At 38.7% G+C, this 23,301-nt stretch overlaps 1 protein-coding gene across 1 annotated transcript in view; it reads right to left on the bottom strand.

Moving 5' to 3' along the window:
• The window catches only part of TMC1 (transmembrane channel like 1), a gene marked incomplete at its 5' end in the record, with an annotated part of 194,750 nt that overhangs the window by 50,542 nt on the left and 120,907 nt on the right, over positions 1-23,301 (bottom strand). Inside the window, one exon of the mRNA XM_055350074.2 lies at positions 13,438-13,580. Within this exon, the coding sequence (XP_055206049.2) occupies positions 13,438-13,580 (143 nt within the window). The remainder of the gene's footprint in view (positions 1-13,437; positions 13,581-23,301) is intronic.

The raw sequence follows: 23,301 nt of genomic DNA, 5'->3' as shown, positions 1-23,301 counted from the left end.
CTAAAATGAAAGTTGAGAAGAGGAAGGGGATTGAGAGGCAGGTAGGAAACAATTTTCCAGAAGCCCACAGGATAAGACCACACAAGAAAAAGAAAATTACTGTAATAGCGATACTAAACAACATGTGGACTAGTTCTCTTTTCCATGGTTTTAGTTACTTGTGATCAATTCATGGTTCCAAAAATATTAAATGGAAAACTCTAGAAATAAACAATTCATGTTTTAAGTTTTATGATGTTTCGAGTACTGTGATGAAATTCCTCACCTTCCCACTTCACCCTGCCCAGGAAGTGAATTCTCCCTTTGTTTAGTGTGGATGCATCCTGTGGATACAATAGTATACCCATGTTGTTAATAGTCCTCTCAGTTATCAGACTCACTATTACAGTAAGGCAATGCTTGGGTTCAAGTAACCCTTATTTCATGTAATACTCTCAAAGTGCAAGAGCAGTGATGCTGGCAATTCAGATATGCCACAGATAAGACTTAAAGTGCTTCCTTTAAGTGAAAAGGCAAAAGTTTTTGACCTAATAAGGAAGGAAAAGAAAATCATACACTGAGGTTGCTAAGATCTACAGGAAGAACAAATCTTCTATCCATGAAATTGTGAAGAAGGAAAAAGAAATTAATGATAGTTTTGCTGTTGTACCTCAAACTGTAAAAGTGATGGTCACAGTGTGTGATTAAAATTTAGTTAAAGTGGAAAAGTCATTAAATATGTGGACTGAAGACATGAAAAGAAACATGTTCCAACTGAGAGCAATAGAATTTGCTATCCTTAGTTTTAGGCATCCACTGGGGGTCTTAAACATATCCCCTGAAGACAAGAGGGTGCTACTAATGTAAATTACTTTTCCCCCAGATAATTTTTTTAATTATTATTTTTTTCTTTCTAATTTTTATTTTAGGTTCAGGGAATGCAGGTGCAGGTTGCTTACATGGGTAAATTGCATGTTGTGGGGGTTTGGTGTACCAATTATTTCATTACTCAGATGATGAGTGTAGTAACCAATAGGTAGTTTTTCAATCCTCACCTTGCTCCCACTCTCCACCCTCACATAGGCCCTGGTGTCTATTGTTCTCTTCTTTGCGTCCATGTGTACTCAATGTTTAGCTCCCATTTACAAGTGAGAATATGAGGTTATTCGGTTTTCTGTTCCTGCATTAATTCACTTAGGATAATGGCCTCCAGCTTCATCAATGTTGCTGCAAAGACATAATTTAATTCTTTTTTATGGCTGCATAGCATTGCATGGTGTATATATACTACATTTTCTTCATCCAGTACACTGTTGACGGACATCTAGGTTGATGCCATGTTTTTGCTGTTTTGAATAGTGCTGTGGTGAACATATGAGTACATGTGTCTTTATAGTACAATGATTTCTACTCCTTTGATATTTACCCAGTAATTGGATTGCTTGGCTAAATGGTAGTTCTATTTTGAGTTCTTTGAGAAATTTTCAAACTGCTTGCCACAGTGGCTGAACTAATTTACATTCCCACCAACAGCATCTAAGTGTTCCCTTTTCTCCAAAGTCTTGCCAGCATCTGTTTTTTGTTTGTTTGTTTTTAACAATAGTCATTTTGACTGGTGTGAGATAGTATCTCATTGTGGCTTTACTTTGCATTTCTCTAATGATTAGTAATGTTGAGTAATTCTTTATATGCTTAATGGCCGTGTGTGCCTTCTTTTGAGAAGTGTCTGTTCATGTCTTTTGCCCATTTTAATGGTTTTTCAGGGTTTTGTTTTGTTTTGTTTTTGCTGGTTAGTGTAAGTTCCTTATAGATTCTGGATATTAGACTTTTCTTGGATGCATAGTTTGCAAATATTTTTCTCATTCTGTTGGTTGTCTGTTTAGTCTGTTGATAAATTCTTTTGCTGTGCAGAAGTTCTTTAGTTTAATTAGGTCCCACCTATCAATTTTGGTTTTTATTGCAATTGCTTTTGGAGTCTTCTTAATGAAGGATTTGCCAGGGCCGATATCCAGAATAGTATTTCCTAGGTTTTCTTCAAGAGTTTTTATAGATTAGTTTTAAAAACTAAAAATTTATAGTTTTCGATTTTACATTTAAGTCTTTAACCCACCTTGAGTTGATTTTTGTATATGGTGAAAGGAAAGAGTCCAGCTTTGATCTTCTGGATAGGGCTATCCAGTTATTCCAATGCTGTGTATGACCCAGGGAGTCTTTTCCCCATTGCTTGTTTTTGTTAACTTTGTCAAAAATCAGGTTCTTGTACATGTGCAGCTTTATTTCTAGATTCTTTAACCTATTCCATTGGTCTATGTGGTGGTTAATATTAGGTGTCAACTTGATTGGATTGAAGGATGCCTAGATAGCTGGTAAAATATTGTTTCTTGGTGTGTCTGTGAAGGTGTTGCCAGAGGAGACTGACAGTTGAGTCAGTGGACTGGGAGGGGAAGACCCACCCTCAATGTGGGTGGGCACCATCTAATCAGCTGCCACAGTGGCTAAAACAAAGGAGGTGGAAGAAAGTGGGGTAAGCTGGCTTGCTGAGTCTTCTGGCTTTCATCTTTTTGCCGTACTAGATGCTTCCTTCCATCCTCCTGCCCTTGGATATCAGACTCCAGGTTCTTCAGCATTTGGACTCTGGGACTTACACCAGTGGTTTGCCAGGGGCTCTCAGGCCTTCAGCCACAGACTGAAGGCTACACTGTCGGTTTCCCTGTTTTAGAGGCTTTTGGACTCAGACTGAGCCACTCTTGGCTTCTTCCTTCCTCAGCTTGCAGACGGCCTAACACGAAACTTCACCTTGTGATCATGTGAGCCTTTCTCCCTAATAAGCTCCCTTTTATATATATATATATATATACCTCCTATTAGTTCTGTCTCTCTAGAGAGCCCTGACTAATACAGTCTATGTGCCTGTTTTTCTATCAGTATCATGAGATTTTAGTTACTGTAGCCTTGTAGCACACAGTCTGAAGTCAGGTAGTGTGATTCTGATGCCTCCAGCTTTTTAAATTTTTTTTACTTTTTAGCTTGTGATAGCTTTGGATATTCAGGGTGTTTGGGTTCCATATGAATGTTAAATAGTTTCTTCTAACTCTAAAAACTGTCATTTGTATTTTGATAGGAATAGCATTGAATCCGTAAAGTGTTTTGGGTAATATGGCCATTTTAACAATATTAATTCTTCCCATCTATGAGCATGGAATTTTTCCATTTGTTTGTGTCATTTCTGATTTCTTTAAGCTATGTTCTGTAATTCTCATTGTAGAGATCTTTCACCTCCCTGGTTAGATATTTTCCTAGATATTATATTCTTTTTGTGGCTATTATGAATGAAATTGCATTCCTGGTTTGGCTTGGACAATATTGCTGTATAGAAATGTACATTGGTTTTTTATTCTGAAACTTTGCAGAAGTTGTTTATCAGATCTAGGAGCCTTTGGGCAGAGACTATGTGGTTTTCTAGGTTTAGAATTATATTGTCCACAAAGAGAGATAGTTTGACTTTCTCTCTTCCTATTTGCATGCCTTTTATTTCTTTCTCTTGCCTAATTGCTCTGGCTAGGACTTCCCGTACTATGTTGAATAAGAATAGTGAGGGTGGGTATCCTTGTCTTGTTCCAGTTCTTAAGGATAATACTTCCAGCTTTTGCCTGTTCAGTATGATGTTGGCTGTGAGTTTGACATAGATGGCTCATTATTTTGAGGTATGTTCCTTCAATGCCTAGTTTGTTCAGAGTTTTTAACATGAAAGGATGTTGAATTTTATCCAAAGCCTTTTCTGCGTCTATTGGGATGATCACGTAGTTTCTGTTTTTCATTCTGTTTATGTGATAAATCACATTTATTTATTTGTGTATGTTGAACCAACCTTGCATCCCAGGAATAAAGCCTACTTGATCATGGTAAATTACTTTTGGGAGTGCTGGTGGATTTGGTTTGCTATTATTTTGTTGAGGATTTTTGCATCTATGTTTATCAAGGATATTGGCCTGAAGTTTTATTTTCTCACTGTGTCTCTGCCAGGATTTGGTATCAGAATGATGCTGGTCTCATGGAATGAGTTAAAGAGGCATCCCTCCTCCTCAAGTTTTTGAAATAGTTTCAGTAGGATTGGCACCAACTCTTCTTTATACATCTGGTAGAATTTGGCTGTGAATTTGTCTGGTCCAGGACTTTTTCTGGTTGATAGGCTTTTTATTACTGATTCAATTCTAGAATTTGTTATTGGTCTGTTCAGGGTTTCAATTTCTTCCTGGTTCAATCTTGGGAAGTTATATGTTTTCAGGAATTTATCCATTTCTTCTAAGTGTTCTAGTTTGTGTGCATAGAGGTGTTTGTAATAATCTCTGAGGGTTTTTTGTGCTTCTTTTGAGTTGTTGGTAATGTCCCTTTTGTCATTTCTGATTGTGTTTATTTGAATCTTCTTTTTTCTTTATTAATCTAGCTAGTGGTCTATCAATCTTATTTATAATTTCAAATAGACAACTCTTGGATTTATGTATCTTTTGTATGGCTTTTTGTGTCTCAATTTCATTCAGTTCAGGTCTGATTTTGGTTATTTCTTATCTTCTGCTAGCTTTGGGGTTGGTGTGCTCTTGTTTCTCTAGTTTCTCCACATGTGATGTTAAGTTGTTAATTTGAGATCTTTCTAACTTTTTGATGTGGGTGTTTAGTGCTATAACTTCCCTTTTAAACTGCTTTAACTGGGTCCCAAAGATTCTGGTATGTCATGTCTTTGTTCTCACTTGTTTCAAATAATTTCTTAATTTTTGCCTTAATTTCATTGTTTACCCAAAAGTCATTCAGGAGCAGGCTATTTAATTTCCATGTAATCATGTGATTTTTAGAGATCCTCTTGGTATTGATTTCTATTTTTATTGCACTGTGATCCAAGAATGTTGTTGGTGTGATTTCAGTTTTTCTTAATTTGTTGAGAATTGCTTTATGAGTGAGCATGTGGTTGATTTTATAATTTGTGTCATTTGCAGATAAGAAGAATGTATATTCTGTTGTTGTTGGGTGGAGTGTTCTGTAGATGTCTGTTAGGTCCATTTGGTCATGTGTTGAGTTCAGCTCCCAAATACCTTTGTTAGTTTTCTGCCTCAGTAATCTGTCTAATACTGTCAGTAAGGTGCAGAAGTCTCTCGCTATTATTGTGTAGTTATCTAAGTCTTTTTGTGGGTCAAGAACTTATTTTATGAACCTGGGTGTTCCGGTGTTGGGTACATATACATTTAGGACAGTTAAGTCTCCTTGCTGAATTGAATCTTTTATCTTTATGTAATCCTCTTCTTTGTCCCTTTTTGATTATTGTTAGGTTAAAGTCTGTTTGGTTTAAAATAAAAATAACAAGCTCTTCTCTTTTTGTTTTCTGTTTGCTTGATAGATTTTTATCAATTTCTTTATGGCTTGATAGATTTTTATCAATCTCTTTATGGCTTGATGGATTTTTATCAATCTCTTTATTTTGAGCCTGTGAGTGTCACTGCATGTGAGATGGGTCCCTTGAAGACAACATACAGTTGGTTCTTGCTTCTTGATCCAATTTGCCATTCTGTGCCTTTTGAATGTGGCATTTAGCCCATTTACATTTAAGGTTAATATTCATATGTGAAGATTTGATCCTGTCATGGTGTTGTTAGTTGGTTGTTATGTGGACTTGATTGTGTAGTTGCTTTATAGTGTCAATGGTCTATGTACTTATGTGTGTTTTTGTGGTAGTTGGTGACAGTTTTTTATTTCCATGTTAGCACTTCCTTAAGGACCTCTTGTAAGGCAAGTGTGATAGTAATGAATTCCTTTAGCATTTGCGTGTCTGAAAAGGATTTTATTTCTCCTTTGCTTATGAAGCTTAGTTAGGCTCGATATGAAATTCTTAGTTGAAATTTCTTTTCTTTTAGGATGGTGAATATAGGCCCTAATCTCTTCTTGGTTGTACTGCTTCTGCTGAAAGGTCTGCCATTAGTGTGATGGGTTCTTTTTACAGATGCCTTTCCCTTCTCTCCAGCTGCCTTTAATATTTTTTCTTTTGCATTGACCTTAAAGAATCTGAGGGCTATGTGTCTTGGAGATGGTCATCTTTTATAGAATCTTGCAGGGGTTCTCTGAATTTTCTGAATCTGAATGTTGACCTCTCTAGTGAGGATGGGGAAATTTTCATAGGCAGTACCCTCAAATATATTGTCTAACTTGCTTTCTCTCTCCCCCTGTCTTTCAGGGATGTCAGTGAGTCATAGGATTGGTCTTTTTACATAATTCTATATTTCTTGGAGGCTTTGTTCATTCCTTTTTATTCTTTCTTTTTTGTTCTTGTCTGACTGAGTCAATTTGAAGAACCACTTTTGAGCTCTGAGATTCTTTCCTCAGCTTGTGCTGTTCTGCTCCTGATACTTCCAATTGTATTATGAAATTATTGTAATGGGGTTTTCAGCTCTATCAGATCAGCTTGGTTCTTAAAATGACTATTTTGTCTTTCAGCTCTTGTATTGTTTTACTGGATTCTTAGGTTCATCGTATTGGGTTTTAACTTCCTACTAAATCTCAACAATCTTCATTGCCATCCAGACTCTGAATTCTATGTCTGTCATTTCAGCCATCTCAGTCTGATTAAGAACCATTGCTGGGGAGCTAGCATGGTCATTTGGAAGTGAGAACACACTCTGGCTTTTTGAGTTGCCCCAGTTCTTTTGCTGGTTTTTTCTCATCTGTGTGAGCTGATGTTTCTTTAATCTTTAAAGTTGCAATTCTTTGATGCCTTTGAGGGTTTGACTGTGATATAAGTTAGGTATAGTCAACTGGCTTCATTTCTGGCTGATTTCAGGGGACCTGGGCTCAGCTCAGCACTCCTGGACTGTGTGCTGTAACCCAATGGTATAGGACCAGGCACACAGCTTTGTTCTCTGGCCTCTCAAGGTTAAACACCTGCTGTGCTGAAGGAACTGAGGTGTTTCCAGTCTGTTAACAACAATGCTCCATGAGGGTTGCCGGCAACAGTGCTTTGTCGGGGCAGTGGCATTGGGGTCTGTGCTCATGTGTTGGTGGCAGCAGAGCAGCAGGGTCCATGCATACCTGCGTGTTGGCAAAGCAGAGGGGGGAGGCTGCAGGTGGTTGTGTGCGGGTGTAGGCTCGTCTTCAGAAGCTCTCCAACAGTTGGATGGGGTCTGCCAACAAAGAAGCTATGGTGATGGCCTTTAGGAAGTGCTCCAATTGGACATCCAAGCCTGTGCTGCAAGTGGGCACAGCCTGGCATGAACCTCAGGAAAGGCTGGCAGGCAAGGGAGGCACTCAGATCAGAATGGCCTCATTCCATGGGCAAGACAGCCCTGCTCTGTATTGGTCTGACAGTCAACAAAGGCCAAAGCCTACAGGGGCATTGTGAGTCTTCAGGGATGGGTGTCCTTGGCTGTGCTCTACTGCAGTCCTTCCTCTGCCAAATCCTCTGAACTCCACACAGTCTGCAGTCCTGTCCCTGTCAACTCTTCAAGCAGCTCCCCCTATCAGTTCAAATATCCATGGGGGTCATTGAGACTCCTGCAGCTAGAATTATGGAGGTCCATGGTGAGAGTGGGCTACTCCATGCCTATTTAACTCTCCCTTCCTCAGGAGACACTTGGAGCCAGGAATGAGTCCTAGAACTCATTCCTGAGCATAGCATTCCAAGCTTCCTCTAACTTCAGCACAGAGTCTACATCCTTCTTCCATCCACTCTCAATGCCTCCCTTCTGAAGATCTACTTGGAGTGTGCCAATCTTCTTAATACCCTGGTTTCTCATTGGGAGAAGCTCTTCCTGGCTGCATCTTGTTAGCCATCTTGGCTCTTCTCAACTATTTAAAATTCTTGAGGATGAAGAAGCTGTAGCAAATATTTGACTGCAGAGGATAACAACAACATAAAATTGTACTACATTGGCCAAAAACACTGGTCATTTCTTTGTTTACAATATTTCCCCAACTGAGCACCACAGAGGCAAGGACTTTATTTTGCTCACCATGAAATACCCAGGTACTGGATAGTTCTCTTAGATTACCCATTCTAGGTGTTCCACAAATAGTAATCAAATGAATGAATACACGAATTGTCATTCTAGAAGTAAACTCAGCACTGGAAAGAGCCTCACCAAGTAAATACATACAGCATAAATTGCTTTTTTGCATGGCACAATACATATAATAAATGCATACCACATATGCTTGTTATGCTATCACTGTTTAGTTCTGTCTTTGTCATTATGATAGGTTTTGACAATATCACCTCACTTTGTAAATAGCTGCCGTTCTTTGTGAACTACTACTATCCTTATTAGTCCATGCTTTCAAGAAGACAGTTTTTTATGTTGAGTTTTATAATCTAGATGCAATTCATAGAGTAGTAATATAAAATGGAAGGTGGTGACTTCATGTCTTTCATACCTCGTTGCTTTTCTGCTCCAAGCATTTTTGAAATAAGGTCAACTATAGTTTGAGGAAGATGAGATAATCATATGTTTTGTGGGATTTGCCAGAATATCATGCCCTGTAGGCCAGGTCCACTTACCCTTCCATAACTTTCTCTAGGGTCTGAAATTCATCATTACATACATCAAACATTATGATCTCCAATGAAAATATCTCTGAGAAGTAAAATATTAGACTGGGGTCTATGAGGCACTCTGACTGCTTTCTACTAAATAGATAAGGAGAAATTCCTTCGACAAAGAAAAAAATTAATTGGGGGTGGGAAAATGGGGAGGAAAAAGAAACAATTTCAATGTTAAGAAATTAAGGATGTCAAGAGACATGGAAGATATTTAGGCAGAGTATCAGGTAGGTCATAACTGTCTGGGTAAACATGTACCAAAGAAGTGAAAAGAAAATGGACAAAGGCACTGACATCTAAGTAGAAGGAAGAAAATAAAGTCTCGTTGATTTAGAAATGGTGTGTGTGAAGCTGGCCATGATTTATCTTGGAATATGCAAGAGTCTTGTAGAACAAGGACTTGGTTTTGATAAGTTTAATTTTTTTTTTAACAAAACGTTTGGTCACATGAGTCACATCAAGGCCATAAAACTCTAAGGGAATTTAACAACAGACAAGAAACTATTTTAATACAGAATTTTTAAAAATAAAAAGGCTACCCAGGACGAGACAGAGACATCAGTCTATATTGATGATTGTTATCATCAATATAGATGAATCCACATCAGAAATTAGAAAAGCTAAGTGCTGAAATTAAAGCAAGGTGTTCAAAGTTCAGTTATGCAAATTACTGGGCATTTGAACTTAGTGAAATGCTCAAACTCTGCTGAGCCTTAATTTCTCCATCCATCCAATAGGAATAACTAATGGGTACTCCACACAGTATGTAAGATTGGTGGGAGGAACACCTTGGCCTGTGTAAGGAGAAGCACAGTACAGAGAGGTGGCAAGGTGTAAGGGGTAGAAGATATCTTTTGAACTAGAAAAATCTAAATTCCAAGAGGTCTTATAGTCAAATGACCTTGTGCAGTTCATTTAGGATCTCTGAGTTTTATTTCATTATCTGTAAAATTATAAAACTAATAGCTACTTTGCAATGTTTAGGGATTAGAAGTAATGTAATTTAAACTGATTCATGAGAGATGCTCAACAGATGTTAATTATTATTATTTCAAGTATAAATTATAATTATTGTTGCAGCTCCAGAAATATGGATGAACATACTGTCATTTTGCCAAATTTAAAAATATTTATCTGCATGTGTTGAGGTTGGTTTGTGACATATGTAGTTTATAATATATATCTCATATATATATAATCTATATTATAGTCTATGTAGACAAAAATTTTGACACCATTTAAGGGTTATGTATAGCACATGATTTCAGTATCCAAGAATATTTGTTAGTCCATTCTATGAGTATTATTATAGCCAGGATCATAAACAGAAAAATTATATCTAATCCCAGGGAGCCCTGTGCTAAGTTTTCGCTGTTTGTCTCCCCAAATGTCATGTAGAGATTTGATCTCAATGTTGGAGGTAAAGCCTAATGAAAGGTGTTTGGGTCATAGGGGAAGATTCTTTATGAACAGATTAATGCCTTCCTTTGCAGGGGATAGTAAGTGAGTTCTTATTCTATTAGCTCCCACGAGAGCTGGCTGTTTAAAAGAGCCCAGCACCTCCCCATCTCTCTCTTGCTTCCTATCTCACCATCATGATCTCTGCACATGCTGGTTCCCCTTTGCCTTCCACCAGGAGTGGAAACAGCCTGAATCACTCACTTGATGCAGAAGCTGACTCCATGCTTCTTGTACAGTCTGTAGACTGTGAGCCAAATAAACCTCTTTTCTTTATAAATTACCAAGCCTCAGGTATTCCTTTACAGCAACACGAAATGGACTAAAACATCCTACAAACAGGAAAAAGTCTTGAAAAAGCCTATAAGGATAAAATAGCTATGAGTTTCTTATTAAGACATGCATTCTCAAAATGATTCAACTGCTTCCAGTAGTTTGGCTGCTGTAAAATAGACCAGTAAAACCCCAAATTTTTAGCTTAGAGAATTGTTTTTAATGGGAACAGTTGGGTTCTGATGTCAAGCCACCTTTACTTTGTGATATAAAACTTCAAACTAATGCGGACAATATTTAAATGAGCTGATGGTTTCCATGTTGTATAACTTTATGTTATGCTGTTTTAATTTGCTTTTAATACTTATGTAACTATATTTATCATGAAGATTTCTAAGCATATGATGTGGTTGAAAATGTACACTGACCTGGAAAGAAAAGGAAAAAAAAAGGATAAAAGAAATGAATGAAGGGAGGAAGAAGAAAAGGGAAGGACTTAAAACTAAGGTGACCAACCATCCTTGTTTGTTGGGGACTGAAAGGTTCTCAAATGCAAGACTTTCAGTTCTAAAACCAGGAGAATCCTGGGCCAACAAAGTTAGTCATCTTATCTTAAAATTTCAAACTATTTTCTTGGATTTCTATCTTTTTATTTTCTGATTTTGCTATTAAGTAACTAAGAATAGATATTTGCTCCCATTTTGTGGATGAGTATGCAGAAGCTAACAGAATGAGTACAGTGAAAAAATCTTGATGTAGCCTAGTCAATTTTAGAACTTAGGTTCCCTTCTATTCCATTTGAGTAATGTATGTCATAAATCCGCTCAAACTTATTCCAAGAGAATATTTGACTGGGATAGGAGTAGGAAGAGATGATTAATGATTCTGTACAAAGATTTATATCTCATCAATTCTTTTTCTACTGAATATTGTCCCATGGGCTGGTGGTGGGGTGAGAATGGTGTATTGTTTTTGAGTTGTCTTGCTGTTTGGGCAATGAGTTTGAACTACTTGTTAACCAGGTAAGGAGCAGCCAAAGGTCCATGCCAGAGGGAAGGTTCAAGGCCACACTGGTTTGGATGATATAACATGAATGACTTTGAGGGGGAAAATGTGGATTTGATGCCCTGCAGCGATCCCAAATGGCATCTTCGAGCAACTTTGAAAAAGCCACTACTTTCTCTAGAGCCACTCTACCCAACAGAGTGTTCCACCAGCAACATCTGGCTACTGAACAATTGAAATGTGACTGGTATAAAATACACACCAGATTTCGAAGACTTGATACCTTCCAAAAGGCAGAGAATATCTCAATAATAATTTTATATTGATTGTTCGTTAAAATGATAATACTTTTGATATATTGAGTTAAAGCAAATGTATTTATTATTAAAATTAAATGTATCTGTCTATCCATTTAATGACTACTAGAAGTTTTAAACTTATATATGTGGCTTGCCTGGCACAATGCTGCTCTAGATACTTTAAATTCATCTGCCAGAAAATCATTTATTAAATATACAAATCTACTGATGTACAACTGCATAACCATAGATGACTGGCTTGTTTTGGGGATCTATAATGTGGCCTCAACTCCTACCATGCTGGCTTTTTTTCTTAAATAAGCCTATGAATTATAGGCTAATAAAATATAATATAGCCTAATAAAATATAGCCTAATAAAATTGTTAACATTTGTTGAATAATTTTCTCATCCAGGCATATTCTAAGTGCTTTGTTTGTATTAATTCATTTAGTCCTCACATCCATTACACCTCTATTACCAAGGGGAAACAGGAGAACAGAGCAGTTGAGCCATCTGTTAATGATTGTATAAATACATACATGGTAGAGCTGGGATTTGAACCTAGGCAGAATGGCTGTGGGGTACACAGCCTGCACAGTTACCGGAAAAAAAGCTGAGTCATCAGACATGAGAAAATATTCTTCTCCACTGACCATAGAAACTAAAGGAGCAACACAGAAATGATACTCATGAGGCCTCAGTAATGTAAATGATACCTCTGACTTCAGCCCAACCAGAGTAATATAGTCAAAAGACTAGAAAATATCTTTGATTTTTGGAATGTGATAGTAGTTTATCTGATGGACAGTCTCTTATATTTGAGGTCTCTGATTACACTTTAGCAGGTTGATAAATATCTTAGATATAGGATTTCCTATAAGGTTTTAAGTCCTAAAAGAGCTTAAAAATGAAATATGGCAGTTTTCTCTGGAGGAACAAGTAAGTGAGGCAGGTTTAGGACACAAAGTGTGTCACAGACTGCTTCAGAGAGCTCCTGCTTAGGGTGACTTTGCACTTTTCCCCTCTTAGACCCTCAGGCTGAGGGGCCTCCTACAATGAGGGGAAAATCTCATTCGTCTTGCACATAGTCAAATAAAAGAATGGCGACCTTACTTGAGATGTTTCAACTCTTCTCGTAAACTAGTTCAAAAAAAATTGGCTAAAGGGTCATTCTTTTAATATATAAACCCAAATAACTCTGCTAGGCTTCTGCAGTCTTTAAGTGGAGTATTATAAATATATTTTAGGCAGGGAGAAAAATGAACTGCAGTAGTATCAGTTCTCCAGTGAAATTCTTCCCCATACTCCAATAAATCTTTTCCCAAGACAAACCATGATTATACAGTTGATTGTGACGGTTTCATTGGGGACCATTCATTTTTGCTGTCTTACACAGCTAAAATTTTTTGAATGAGTGATTATTCTGGTTTTTTTAAAAAATGAGCAGAGAACAATAGATTCTGCCTATTGAGCTGATTCTGCAAGTTACAAACCTCTCTGCACGCAAAAGAGGGACCAGCAGCTGTTTTCCTGTCTTGCTGGCAACGTTAATTCACACCTTCAAGTACAAAAACACACATTTAAAAAATATGTTTAAACACAAGATAGGCATGCAAGCATTGGTCTGACCCCATGAGATGACTCAAAGGCCTGTGTTTATGTTCAGTTCTTTTGAAGATGTAATAGTCTAACATTAGTGTTGGTATTAAAACTACATTTCATCTCTTACAGACTCTGTTTCCTTTAGACATAAAATAGCAACAAAATTATGTCCAATCCCCAAATTAATCCCTCCATTTGATTCCAGAAATCATTATTTGCTTCCCAAAAGACAAATGAAACTTACGCTTTGAGGACAACCAGAAAGCTGTATCCAATGCACATAATCCCCACTAGAAAATAGGAGAGCGGCAACCTGAAATTCATCCATCCAATTGTTCGTTTATTGTCATAGTAGCCATAAAAGAGAACGGAATATTGTGCCAAACCCTGAAATCCAACAACAAAGCCACTTAGCAGTTGTTGTGAAGAGCAACTCAAAGGAAAAGATCAACTCTTAAGAGAAATAACAAAATGACATTAATTTTCAAACTTGGGTCACAGCTCTGACATGAGCCCTATTGTTTTGCTCCATAAAGTGAATGTTTCAGCTGCCATGTTGATTGGCAGCTTTTCAGTTTATTTGAAAATCAGTGACTTCTAAATAGATAAAATTTTTAAGCAAATACAGGCTTGCTCAGCTGTGGAGCCATTACCGTGAAATGCCCTTCGATTTAAACATCAAAACACACTTCGTGGTATCATTAGATTTACGATTTTAAGAGTTTGCTTAATACTAGGGGATGGGGATCTGAAAAATGCTTCCTCAAAGTGCTGTGGCAGATTTCCATTTCCAATCACCTGACCATAATTAGATCAGTTCTTCTTAAACCACAGAGGTTGTGTCTCAGCTCTCACTTCACAAAAATCAAAGAGCAGGTGGGATGACATTGGAACTCACCTGCACACTTCCCATTCATCAAGACTATCACAGCATTCCCATATAACAAGCATGTTTACTTGTGCATTAGATTCTCGTTCCTAAAAATTATCTGCCAGGGTTGAAATCACCCTCTCTCAAAGCCACCTGAATAACTCCCTCTTTATTCTCAGAACATTGGCATATTCTGATGCTGCTTCCTTTATAATATGCACCTTTTCTCTTCCTCACATTCACTGTGTTTTTCACTTTCAGCATTGAAGCATTGTTACTGTATCACTACAGCTATCCACTCCCCAGCTCCCCTCTTACTTCTCTCTGACAATAACTATGTTTTGTGAAATGAGAAGATAATCACTTGTCAATATGGGGCTTCCTGTTGAGATCAGGTGAGTCAACCCTGAATCTTAGAAAACCCAATTGGTTGCCTTTGACATCATTTATACCAACCCAGGGACTTTGACACTCACAGCTGAAGAAGGGAAGTGAAGTGGGGGAGAGTGGAGGTGTGGAAAAGAAAGTAGAAATGTCGTAGATGCTAATTCCTAGAGGAAGAATTAAGAGAAGTAATTTAGAAAATTGCCTTAAACAAAGATCATGCCTAACTCACATCAGAGGCCAACAAGAGATCTGAAAAACTATTGCTTTCAAAATATGGGGCAAATTTTCTTAAATACTGTACTCTTTAAGAACTAGAACAAAATAAAATCTCCAAATAATCTCAGAGGAACTTGTGTGTTTAACTCGGGACTGCATGGAATGAATCACAGGTAAATACCAAAGGTCTGGGTTTCCCTGGGCCACACAGGCCTGTATCTGCATTTTTCAGTTTAAGAAAAAATAAAGCCAACTTGTGATGTTTAATTGTATGTGCCAACTTGAGTGGGCCATGGGGTGTCCATATTAAACAGTTTCTGGGTATGCCCGGGAGGGTGTCCCTGGATAAGATGAGCAGTTAAATAGGTGGACTCAGTACAGTAGATTGCCCTCCCCAGCATGGCTGGATATCATTTAATCCACTGAGGACAAAAAGAGGAAGAACAAAAGGAAGAAGGAGGGATTTGCTCCTTTTTCTCCTGCCTCACTCACTGCTTGAGCTGGGACATCTCATCTCCTCCTGCCCTCAGAGTGGGATTTACACCATTGGCTCCCCTGGTTCTCAGGCCTTCAGATTCAGACTGAATTACAGCACTGGTTTCTCTGGATCTCCAGCTTGCAGATGTCAGGTTAGAAGATTTCTCAGCCTCCATGATTGCGTGAGCCTATTCCTCAAAATGAATCTCCTTTTATATCTGTAGTAAATCTATTATTTATATTAACTTATAAATTATATATATCAGCCAGACACGGTGACTCACACCTGTAATTCCAGCACTTTGGGAGGCTGAGGCAGGAGAATTGCTAGAACCCAGGAGGTGGAGGTTGCAGTGTCCCAAGATCACACCACTGCACTGCAGCCTAGGTGACAAAGTGAGACCCTGTCTCAAAAAAAAAAAAAATTTTATACGCATATATATATAAAGATTTATGTAATAAATTTAAGTAATAATAATGATGAATCTAAATAAATTTATTATATAAATACTAGATTGATATAATAAATTTTATATATATATATATGTATATATGTGTGTGTGTGTATACATATCTTCTACCGGTTATATTTCTCTGGAGAACCCTGACTAGGATGCCATCCAAAAGAACATTTGGGGATAAACAACTAGTAGAAACCTCAAGCAGAGGGAGCGGGTGAGCTAATCTCATGTCTAAGGTAAGACATGGATTGACCAACTCCCCAAGACCCAGAAATCTTCATCCCAGGAGAATATGCTTGGGAGGATTTCCCAGCTCCCAGGTGCATGACATCTTCTTGTTTCACATTTATCTAGTTAAGATCTCTGCTTCTTCCCACTTGTGTTAAATCCAATCTCCTTCTATCATGTCTTAAACCTTCATGCTTGTTCCTCTGTCCCAGGGTGACAATAACAGAAGGTGCTAAGTATAGACACTTAATCTCTTGTTTGGTTTAAAGATTATACCCTGAACTGTTTATTTAACCCTCATGGGACAACACAACAACTTCCAAATATCTCTGTTTTTCATTGCCCTATTTCCTTGCCACAGATGTGACACTCAGTGATAATGGTTGCTGTGACAAGTAACATCACCGTATACATTTCGTGAACATTTAGCACTTGCCAAACACCTTATTTTATCTCACAGAATCCTCAGGAGACCACTATGAAGTTGCTGCTACTAGGGTAATCGTATCTCCAACTCTTGACGTTTCCTTCCAAGTGAAGACCCATTATTAACATAACACTCCCAGCCACCCTCAACTGCCTCACTCTAGCCTCAGGGAAAAGTGACTGATTTGACAGTAGAGCATGGATGGAGACATGCGGACATCTCTTCCTTCTCTTGAGAGGGCACATGCTGTGCTCTGCTCCTGCAAGGAGAGGCCTGTCCTGGCAGAGAGGTCTGGCTGTGAAGTTCACTTGTCCATAAAGACACTACATTCTTTTATGTCAGCTTTAACAATAACAAAGGCGGCATGTTGACCTCCACTGGTCTTACCCTTTGTTATATTTCTGGTTAGCTCACAATCTTGTTGGAAAAGGGAGGAATTATTCTTTACCATAATTTTCCCCTCTCCTGCACACACAAAAATTCAATAGCTGCTATCACTATACCTATTTTACAGATGAAGAAACTGAGTCTTAGAGAGGTTAAGTAATTTGTCCAAGTTCACATGACTGAGTGACAGTGTCTGAACTTGACCTGAGTCTAATCCAAACCCTATATGCTTAACCACTGCATTATACTGCTTCTCCTGTGCTTTCTTTATCCAGCAAGAGTTATATCATGCTAGTGTCATACCTTCTCAGTCAAAGAAAGGAAAGAAACAAGAAACTCTATGAACCCATCACGGACTTTGATCTATACCCTAGACTGGTCCCTAGTGGTGCCAGGGCCTCTTGGAAAGAACCCCAGGCATCCCTTTTGAGAATATTTCAGAGGGGGTCACCCCCACCTGATATCTTTTATCTAATTCATAATGACAATTTTGGGATTAAAAGACACACAGAAAATATCATAAAAGGAGAAAGCCGATATAGAACAAGCATCTGGTGAGCTTGTTAGGTTAGCACAATAGCTACTGGGGGCAGCCAGCTCATCTGGCATAGGTACCATTCAACATATGTTTAATGGCTGGCACTTCATAAATATTAGATCATAACCAAAGCCAAAGAATGGTTCTGGTTTTGTTTTGTTTTGTTTTGTTTTTCTAGTTGGGGCAGGCAGAGTCATGATTAGTTCACAAAGGTTTCTGCAGTTTGCCTATTTGATATATATGAAGTCAAATCTATAAATGAATATTAAAAAGCACAGTTTTTGTTTATTTATTTTTAATTAATTAACTTTTTATTACACTTCAAGTTCTGGGGTACATGTGCATAATGTGCAGGTTTGTTACATAGGTATACATATGCCATGGTGGTTTGCTGCACCCATCAACCCATCACCTACATTAGGTATTTCTCCTAATGCTATCCCTCCCCTAGCCCCCAACCCCCCGACAGGCCCCAGTGTGTGATGTTCACCTCCTTGTGTCCATGTGTTCTCATTGTTCAACCCCCACTTATGAGTGAGAACATGTGGTGTTTGATTTTCTGTTCCTGTGTTAATTTGCTGAGAATGATGGTTTCCAGCTTCATCCATGTCCCTGCAAAGGACATGAACCCATCCTTTTTTATGGCTACATAGTATGCCATGGTGTATATGTGCCACATTTTCTTTATCCAGTCTATCATTGATGGGCATTTGGGTTGGTTCCAAGTCTTTGCTATTGTGAATAGAAGAACACAGTTTTTAAAGGCTTTATCCAATCCATCTTTGTAGCATATTGAGGGATGGCTTTAAATACAACTTGAAAGGCTTAGAAGGAGAACGCTCCTCATCTTTTACCCAGTGGCATGCCACACTCCACTCATCTTTCCCTGTCCCTTAAAACTACAGCAGCAGACATCTGGAAGTGACTAAAATAGCAATGACTCCTAGCCCAGCCAAGGTTCTATTCAATTTCGATATCAGCACGTGCTGCTTTCCCCATGGGAGCACTCTCCCACCCCAAAATCTGTGACAGAGAAACCAGAGTCAGAGCCAAGTTCCCAGTGAGCACAGAAAATTTCTGTCCAACTCTGGGGTGCCATGCTCGTGTGTTGTCTATTAAGACTCTAATTTCTGTTTGATTGCTGCAGCTGGTCCAGTCCATAATCACCAACACATTTCCACAAGAAAGACTGTTTTTATTATGGTTACCAGGACTCAATTCATGCATTTACTTTTCTAACTAACTCTTATTGAGAACTTACTATTTGCCCAATATACATAGATGGATTAGGAGACAGGATTACAGAGGTCCCCAAAAGGCTCTGCATGCAAAACATCTCTTTCATAATTATTTGTTGCCTGAAATTATATTAGAATTGCATCCCTTTGGTGTTTCTCATGATTACCAAGAAATGTTCACCATGAAAGATAACACTCTATCCCCAGGATGATCAATTAATTTCTTCATTCTTAGTAACTCTTTTTAATTTGTAATAGCTGCCAGACCATTATTTTGAAAGAATGTATAAAGTAAAACTGGTGGGAAAGGAAGATATAATTTTTTAAGCATATCTGCTGAGGGTATGTGAGGGGAGGTGACACTGCAAGATTCAAGTCTGGGTGTATTTCTACTTTTCTCTGAGTTGTTGCTGGTTATTTACACCTTAGCATGAATGAAGGTTTCAAGTGTGGATGAAAGACAAGGACTGGCACTCAACATTTCATGGAGTAGGACACAACACAGGAAAGAAACAAGGAGTGAAAAGGCTAATTATGCCCAGAATAAACCTCAACTAACGTCACAAGAACAGCAGCCAGCCCGGGCCTTGTGGGCTGCATGCTGACAGCAGCGCATGGCCACACTCTTCCTCTCCAGCCAGACCCATTAGGCTTCTGCCTAATACTTTGCTCATCTCTGAGTTTTTTTGTTTTTTTTTTTTTAATTTTCCTTTTGCTCCAACCCAGATTCATAGACATGAAACAGGTGCTCTATGGTTCTTAACAGAGACAGTGTAGAGTACAAAGAGGAAGCTGAGCTGAGCCTAGGCAGATCTAATTTTCAGCAGAGGGAATCAAGTTGTGTTAAGGACTGTAGACAGTCATCTCTGCCCCTCAAGCAGCTGTGAATGAGGCAGTTCCTTTGGGTATCCATCCCTCCATCCTTCTATTGGTACTCTCGTCCCCCTGCCTCCTGCCTACACAGGGGACATGGCTGCTGCCCCACTTCCACTTTCTTGCTGTGGCTACAAGTTCCTTCCTTCTGTTTCCTTGTCCCTCCAACAAATGGGAATTTTCATGAGCTAAGTATCCTGAAGAGGCACTTAAAGAAGCATCTACTATGTGCCAGAGGCATGCTAATACTTTTTTTTTTTTTTTTTTGAGACAGAATCTCACCCTGTCACCCAGGCTGGAGTGCAGTGGCACAATTTCGGTTCACTGCAAGCTCCGCCTCCTGGGTTCATGCCATTCTTCTGACTCAGCCTCCCGAGTAGCTGGGACTACAGGCACCCGCCACCACGCCCAGCTAATTTTTTGTATTTTTAGTAGAGACGGGGTTTCACCATGTTAGCCAGGATGGTCTTGATCTCCTGACCTCGTGATCCACCCACCTCGGCCTCCCAAAGTGCTGGGATTACAGGTGTGAGACACCGCGCCCAGCCGAGATGTGCTAATACTTTACACACATAATCTCATGTATTTTTTAATACAAGCCTGGTAGCTAGGTATTAATACTGCTATTTTATACATGGCAACTGCAAGGTTCAGGATGATTGTCTAATATCTCATAGGTCGTATGTGGCAGGATTCAAACCCAGGTTTGTTGGAATCTCATGCCTAGTTTTTGTCATTATGCTACAGTGCATTTTTAACACTTCTGGCTTCTATAGAAAGTAGTTCCATTTGCCTTTTGTGCCATGGCCCACGACTGATACTAACAGTGGGAATTCTAGACCTTATGCCCAATGCCATTACTCATCTCACTCCACTTGCATGTCTCATAGGAAGCATGAACACAGCACATTCAAGAAAATTCCCCAAACCTGCTCCTTCCTCCTATCTCAGGTGCGCTCCACTGCCTATAGGATAAAGTCTGACTTGAGCATAATGAAATTCTCTCCCTGATCAGGCTCTTTTTTGAATTTTTTTTTTTTTAGTATGACAGGCTCACCTCTTGCCACTCTCCTTTCTCCCTAAATATGAACTTTGCTGAATCACTCTTGGGTGTTGAGAGCATAGCACTATCTCATGCCTCCATGCCTTTGTGCACACTGATCTCTCTGCTTGGAATTCGCTTCCCAATTGCCTGCCCCATTCTAGAGCCTGCTCTATCCCTACTCTTTCTTTAAAGCTGGTTCAAGATACCTGTAAAGCCTTTGTTGACCTCTCAACCACAGCCAGTTGTGATAGGGGTAATGAATGCCCCTTCCTTTCTCTCAGCATTTCCTTCAGAGGCACGGAGCTTCACTCGACACAATATGCCTCAGCCTTTCTCTGTCCCTATACTCAATGCACACCAGGAGAGGCATAGTGATTTCTGTTGGTAAATTGGGAAAGAATTAACTGGGCTGGCCCAGCCCAAACATATCTTTCTTCTTCTAGGAAATAAGTTGCCCTAGAGGTAAACTGGCTAATTTGGGGTTCTAAATCAGCAAGACCATTTGGCTAAGAATTCTGGATTGTTCCTCCAATTCGATTTCTATTAATAATGAATGTGGAAAAATTTTTTGCCCATCTGCCTCTTCTTTTTAAACAAATTATTCAGAACTCACATGGGAAATAGAGGTTCTCTTTACTGGGCTCTCTCAAGAGTCCAGTACCTGAACGCCAGTTAACCCCGACACTGAACCCTTATTCCATTATGTTCCCAAGTGCCTAAGACATATGTATATCAGCCTCAGATTGTCATTTTGCATGGCAATTGTTTGTTTGCATATCCAATTAGATCATAATGTCCCTGTGGGCACGGAATATATGTTAGTTGTCTTTGTATTCCCAACATCTGACATTCAATTTATATTTGTGGAGTGATTGAATGAACAAAAAAAAATTGCTTCTGGTAATCATTAGCAATCCTCAGTTAGAATAAGCTCCTTTAAATTGTCATGTACACCAACTTTTTTTATTCTTCTGCTCTCTGCTACCCATTTTAATGAAATAGAGTAAATCATCCAAGACAGTAACATGGCAATAATAATCTTATGTTGGGATTTAATTAATCAAAACACCAAAGAAGTATCTGAGAGACACTGAAGCTGGAAAAACTCTTTAATTTCTCCTACTGTCTAATTGCATAAAACTCTTAACAAAATGAGACAATCTCAGTGCTATAAAATGAGCTTTTATGTATAATTTCTTTCCACAAAGAAAAAAAAGTTGTCTTCTTTCATTTCGCAAGGAGGAGATTAAAAGCATATTAGAGGGTTTTGTTGGCTGGTTGACTTCTGGAGTTATAAATTTGCTGCTGGTTCTTTAAAATATTCAGAGTGAAGCTTTGTGAATTCATACATGAAACGAGACGTGTGTGGTCATCTGGACACAGCCTATACTGGGAGATGCCTCGGTATTATGTATTTCAAAAGGAGTTTTTGAACAAATAAAATAATTTAAAATGTAAAGAATATATTGCAGCTACTTGGAAAAAAATGAATGTAGATTTACATAATCTACTTGTCACCACAGATGTATTAGATTTATGATTTGGTGCTATGTGTTTAAATTATTGACTATAATTTAATGCATTGTGAAGTTCTAACCTAACTCAATGGCTCATCCTTTAATCTATTAGTTTGGCAGCCAATATTTAGATATAGAAAATTCCTGCCAGGTAAATTTAGCTCTTCCAACCTTAGTCTCTAACCTAGTCATATCGAAAGATTCTTCCTTGATCTCCTCACAGTCATCTTGCCCTTCTACAGTCTGTTGATTACCTCAAAATCCAAGTCTGATATGTTACTACCCACCCACCCCCCACTTAAGTTACTTTTAATTGCTCTGAGAAAAAAAAAAATAATTAGTGCAGTCTAGATTTTAGAGGATCCCACGTGCTTTGGTTCCCTTCTGTCTCTCCAATGCCTTGTGTTCTGATGTCCCTTCACATTCTGAGCTCTCTCGTTTTACTCAGTCCCCTGAATACGGCCACCTCCTATCATCACAGGTTCTCTGTAATTGATGTTCTTACTGCTGAGAATGCCTCTCCCTTCTTTCAAATTCAGAAGTTGTCCTGACTCCTTAGAGCCCAATTTGAACATTACTTTCTCAGAGAAAAATATTTTCTTTTATCTGTCTCCTTCCTTTAGCTCCTAAACCACATCAGGTTGTCTTCTATAAGTTCTCTTAACACTATATAGCTTTCCTTCATAGCACTTGGCACAATTACGGTTGGATTTATTTTTGTGATTATTTGACTACTCCCTCGGACTTTACGTTCCTGAGGACAGAGACCTTGGGTTTTGCTCATCTTTGCTTAATGCCTGGCACCTGGCAAATGCTCAACAAATGTTTACTATGTTAATGAAAAGAAGACTCATTTCTGTGGTCACATCCAAAGAAGGAATGCTGTTTTCATATTGTAAGTATAGCATTAGGATCATATGCATCCCTAATATTTGCAAAAGAAAAGCTCACTTTTGGTTTGGCCAAGTGTAGCCTGAGGGAGGTGATGAAAACTAAAATGTGTTACTAAAGCAAAAAAAAAAAAAGAAAAAAGGCATCGCTAGGACTTCAGACCTTAAGAAATCGGTTCCCCAAGTTTAAAATACCAAGGAAGCTAAAAGCAGACCCAGGAATCTCTCTCGTCACAAGCTAGAGCTGTGTCATAAAGTCACCCAGGAGTAGCAAATTAAGAAGCTTACAAAGCAAAAGAAGTGATCTAGGACCTAGAAATAGAACATGAAATGCGTCTTCTTTTAATCAAACTTAATAAGCCTGTTGAACCAAAGAGACCCACACTGGACATTGAGGAAGTGAAGTAAATAAGTGATAGAGCCCTTTGATACTGCCAGTCCCAGCATTACATGCCTGAGCAGCAGCCCACCCTGCTCAGCAAAGCCATTGGAGGAATCTCACTACATCCACAGATGAGAGGGTCCTCACCCCCTCCAAAGTTATGATCTCTGC

The sequence above is a fragment of the Gorilla gorilla genome, chromosome 13 (genome assembly GCF_029281585.2).
Source record: "Gorilla gorilla gorilla isolate KB3781 chromosome 13, NHGRI_mGorGor1-v2.1_pri, whole genome shotgun sequence".
Taxonomy (NCBI): domain Eukaryota; kingdom Metazoa; phylum Chordata; class Mammalia; order Primates; family Hominidae; genus Gorilla; species Gorilla gorilla.
The sequence above is the reverse complement of the archived record's forward strand: the minus strand, read 5'-3'. Positions and strand labels throughout refer to the sequence as shown.